The following is a 4,138-nucleotide window of genomic DNA, read 5'->3' as shown; positions in this document are numbered from 1 at the left end:
GGGGGGGCACTAGACTAATCCATCCCTGACTGCAGGAAGAGCAAGGGGGACTTGCAGGAGGCACGCCTCCCGGTCACGAATGCCAAGGACCACCAGGGTCCACGTGCTGTTAGGTAAGGGGATGCCGGGGTTACGGATCCCTGAAAGAAAAGGGGGTGGACTGATGGATGCTAATAGGGCCTGCTCGCTATTTATCAGAGGGATATTCATCTACACTGGGTCAGGACAACAGTTAGACTGGGAACTGTTTGGACGGTCCCTCTCTCTCTCTCTCTCTTTTCTTTAGGCGTCTATCTAGCTATAAGAGAGGCATGATAAGCAATCCAAACGAGACAGCGACGGTTGGGGAGTGGGGAGGGCAGGCATGGGAGGGGTGGATATGAGGGGAGGTGAGCAGCGAGCCAATAACGACAGGGGCAGGGAAAGAACAAGGGTTCTAAAATCGACGGTGAGGAGGGTCTAGTGTTCCTGGTTGTGTCTGATCAATTGAAATGTATCTGAGAGGTGAATGATGGGTAAACATGGTAGTGGGCCAGGTGGAAAGAAAAAAGAAAAAGAGGAGAGAAGAAGAAAGTAAAAATGATATATCTAGGTATAAATATCGATATTTATGCAGGTAAATCTATAAATATAGGTGTGTTTGTCTATGTATATCTATACATGCAAATACAACAAGGAAGCAGATGGACTTTGGGCCTCCACTTAAAATCTGACCTCAGTACAAGAATGGTTTGTTCTAGTAAGGTGGCACTGTACGATACTCACCTTCCCAACATGATCACTGAGGACAAAATGGGTGCATAGCCAATGTGTAAAGAAAGCTGATGGTGCCTGGTTATGAAAAGACATAGCATCTGGGGTCAAGCAGCCATCTAGCAGGGAAGTAACAAAGCCCACATGGAAGAAGCACAGCAGCCTGTGTGATCATGAGGTGTTGATGGGGACGGGTATCAGAAGTTAAAAAACAAGCAATCAAATTGACGTGAAGGGGCATAGACAAAGTGGAGACCCAAAACCCACCTGTAAGATAATTGGACAGCCCCTCACAGAAGAGCCACACGGAAGGGATGCTAAATCCAGGGAGCAGTATAGCACCGATATAATGTAACAATCCTCTAGTTCTTTAATTTTTCTTCCTCTTACCTTTGTGGTCTTTGTTTTGCCTCGTTAATCTTGTTAGACCTGCGCATGTTCATTTGTATGATTAAGATCATTGGATGCATGAAAGCCAAGATAGAGAACCCTTCAGAAACAGTAACGGGAGTACTGATTCCCTGAGGGCACGGGAGGAGAAGGGGCTAAGGAGGGGCTGACAGCAATGATGACTCTAGGGCTCCACTCGAGGGGGATGAATAACAGAATTGCAGGTGGACGGATACACTGGATGGGATAAGATATGAAAAAATAGATATATAATAACAACAATACATAATATAATAACAAGGGCTCCTGGGAGGTAGGGTGGGGGGAGGGGATAAAGGGGAGCTGATATCAAAGAGTTCAAGAAGAAAGAAAATGTTTTGAGACTGATGGTGGTAGCAATTGTACAATTATGCTCGATCTAATTGAATTACGGACTGTTAAAATATCTGTAAGAGCTCCCAATAAAATTGGTTTTCAAAAAAGAACTAGTCACAGAAACCCACCGGGACAGCTCTACCCTGTCCTGTAGGGTTGCTATGAGCCAGAATCTACTCGACAGTTTGTTTTTTCACCCCTTAGGTTATTGTCCCCTCTCCCCATATGCGCTGTAAGGACACCCAGGATGCCACAGGCTCTTCCCCCAGTTCCCAGCCCAGTGCCCAGCAGGTCATGGTACTTGGTCACTTCATTGTTTGGTAGGTAAAAGGGATGGCAATGTCCCTGCCCATCGCATCATGGGGCCGTGAGGGCCAAGGGAGCAGCCAGCCAGCCAGGGACTCTGTAGCCTGAGCATGCTTAGCTGAAAACCCAGCCCAACCCATGGTGACCCTGTGTCGCAGAGCATGACTGCCCCCTAAGGGGTTCTTGGCTGTGATCTTGATGGCACCCCGTGTCACAGAGCATGACTGCCCCCTAAGGGGTTCTTGGCTGTGATCTTGATGGTGGTGGATGATCTCCAGGCCTTCCTTCCACAGCACCTCGGCATAGATTCAAACCACCAACCCTCCAGGTGAGTAGCGCTAGAGGATCTAAGTCCGTGCTTCAGGGGGAGCAGACACGTGAAGTGGGAGAGTCAGGCACGTGGCAGTTATGGGACTTTTTAGGGTTCACCCAGGCTCGGGGGTGCGCAGCACCCTTTGGGTCAATCTAGGAACGTTTCCTGGAAGAAGAGGCCAGGACTTCCTTAAGACCACTAAGCATGCAGTAATAGAGGCAGGACGGTGCTAGCAGCCGCGGGGGGCCTTCACAGGGGGGGGTGGTGGTGGTGGTGGGGGGGCTCTGGGGCTGCTCGGACCCCTGCAGCCCAGGCTGACCCTGGTCTGGTGCCATGTACCTGTTCATCCACCTTGTGGGCGATGAGGGTAGCTCCCTCCTCCAGCTCTGCCACGCTGATGGGCCGGACCCGCAGCGCCACCTGCAAAGGCCAGACCCCAGGGTCAGCCCCTGCACCAGGACACCACGAGAGGGGGTCCCCGAGGGTCTCCTCTGTCTAGCCATCCCTTGGCTTCTTTGTCTGAAAGGGCTCAGTGATTCAAGGCCACCGCTGAGGCGCTGAGGGCAGAGGGTGCTGGGCTGTGGCTGCCGCTGACGCTTCCAGGTGCCTGCACCCAGGGGACATCCCCAGGGGAGAGAGCTGTCTGCTTCTCAGGCCCAACTGAAACCCCAGACTCCCCTGGGTGATGAGTCTCAGGACAGCGCTGTCTGTGCACCGTGGCGGATGTCCCACAGCGGGAGGTGTCAGGCTGGCCTCTGTGGACTGGGCGGCAGACAGCCTGGGGCTGGGGCCTGAGGGCTGCCCCTGGCCATCTTAGGGACCTGGGGTCTCATTTTCCAACTCTGGGGCTACGTCTTTGGATGGGGCTTCCTCTGCCCTGTATTCTGAGAGAAGGTGGCCTCCTATCCTGGGCCTGGGTCTCCCTCAAAGAGTGGAGGGCCCCACTGCTGGTCAGGAAGAAGCACCTGCTGGCCAGCGTGCGGGTGTAACTGAACGGACCCCACACCATGTAATGTAATGACCGTCCTTCTCTGAAGGACCCTCGTGTCAGACCACCATGACTGCCTCCCTGGTCAGGAGGGGGAGCCCTTCGGGCCCTGCCCACGGAGTACCCTACTGTCACTCAGGCACATTCTAAACTGCCAGAGTGGACATTCCGGACCCCAGGCTCCGAGGACCCTGTGAGGGGCTCTGCAGGTAATGCTATCCATGTTATCCTCCGTCACAGGACCACCCACCTGCTGGGCATCACAGGCCCATCTGCACCTCTGACTTAGGGGGTGGGGCGGGAGCGGAGAGGGAGACAGCACCCCCCCCACCCCCCACACACACACCCATACTTCTGTGTGGGGCGCCTTGGAATCTGATTCTCCCCCTTATCACCTCTGACCTGCAGCGAGGACCTCCACCTCCGTGCCAACCTGCAGCCCCCCAGTCCCCACCCTGCCCCGGCTCCAGAGCCCATCTCAGACCCTAGCCCTGGGGATACCTCGGTCTGCTCCCCTCCTCTGCACAGTTAGGGTGCCCACAGCCACTCCCCACCCTGTGGGGTGGGGGAGGGGGCGCCCCAGACACCTGGCACTCCTGACTGCCCTCCTGTGACCACCCCCACCACCGCCTCCCACCAGGGGGACGGCCTTCTGGCTCACCAGGAAATGGAGGTGGCTTACAGGCCCACCCTTCTTCTCCCGGCAGTAGGTGAAGCCCACGCTGGCCTTTCTGGGCCAGGACAAGACCTCTGCGCACAGGCTTGGGGGTTGGGGGTGGGGGGTCCTGGTGGGATGGTGTGCAGGGGCTAACTTTTCAGCCTTCAGGGCGATGAGTATAATGGCTCCTACCCAACGCCCAAGACTTGGCGAAAGTCGTGCTGGGCCGGCTGGGCCCTGACCCCAGGGTCCTCGGGGTGGGGGGGGACCCCTCAAGGAGGCAGGGAGGGCGCTTACCATGAGTTGGTGCTTGGAGTCTCCGCTGTCCTTCATGGTGGACAGCGGGCACGGCCAG

General features: G+C 55.5%; 1 protein-coding gene across 1 annotated transcript in view; it reads right to left on the bottom strand.

Moving 5' to 3' along the window:
• KIF19 (kinesin family member 19) overlaps positions 1 to 4,116 on the bottom strand; it is a 32,808-nt gene extending 28,692 nt beyond the window's left edge. Inside the window, exons 1-2 of the mRNA XM_004709318.2 lie at positions 4,081 to 4,116; positions 2,477 to 2,557 (exon numbers count right to left, since the gene is read on the bottom strand). Of these exons, the coding sequence (XP_004709375.1) occupies positions 2,477 to 2,557; positions 4,081 to 4,116 (117 nt within the window). The remainder of the gene's footprint in view (positions 1 to 2,476; positions 2,558 to 4,080) is intronic.
• Positions 4,117 to 4,138: the final 22 nt, after the last annotated feature.

The sequence above is a fragment of the Echinops telfairi genome, unplaced genomic scaffold, assembly GCF_000313985.2.
Source record: "Echinops telfairi isolate 266 unplaced genomic scaffold, ASM31398v2 ScPeMD7_7458;HRSCAF=8496, whole genome shotgun sequence".
Taxonomy (NCBI): domain Eukaryota; kingdom Metazoa; phylum Chordata; class Mammalia; order Afrosoricida; family Tenrecidae; genus Echinops; species Echinops telfairi.
Note: the sequence above shows the minus strand (reverse complement) of the source record. Positions and strands in the feature narration are given on the sequence as shown.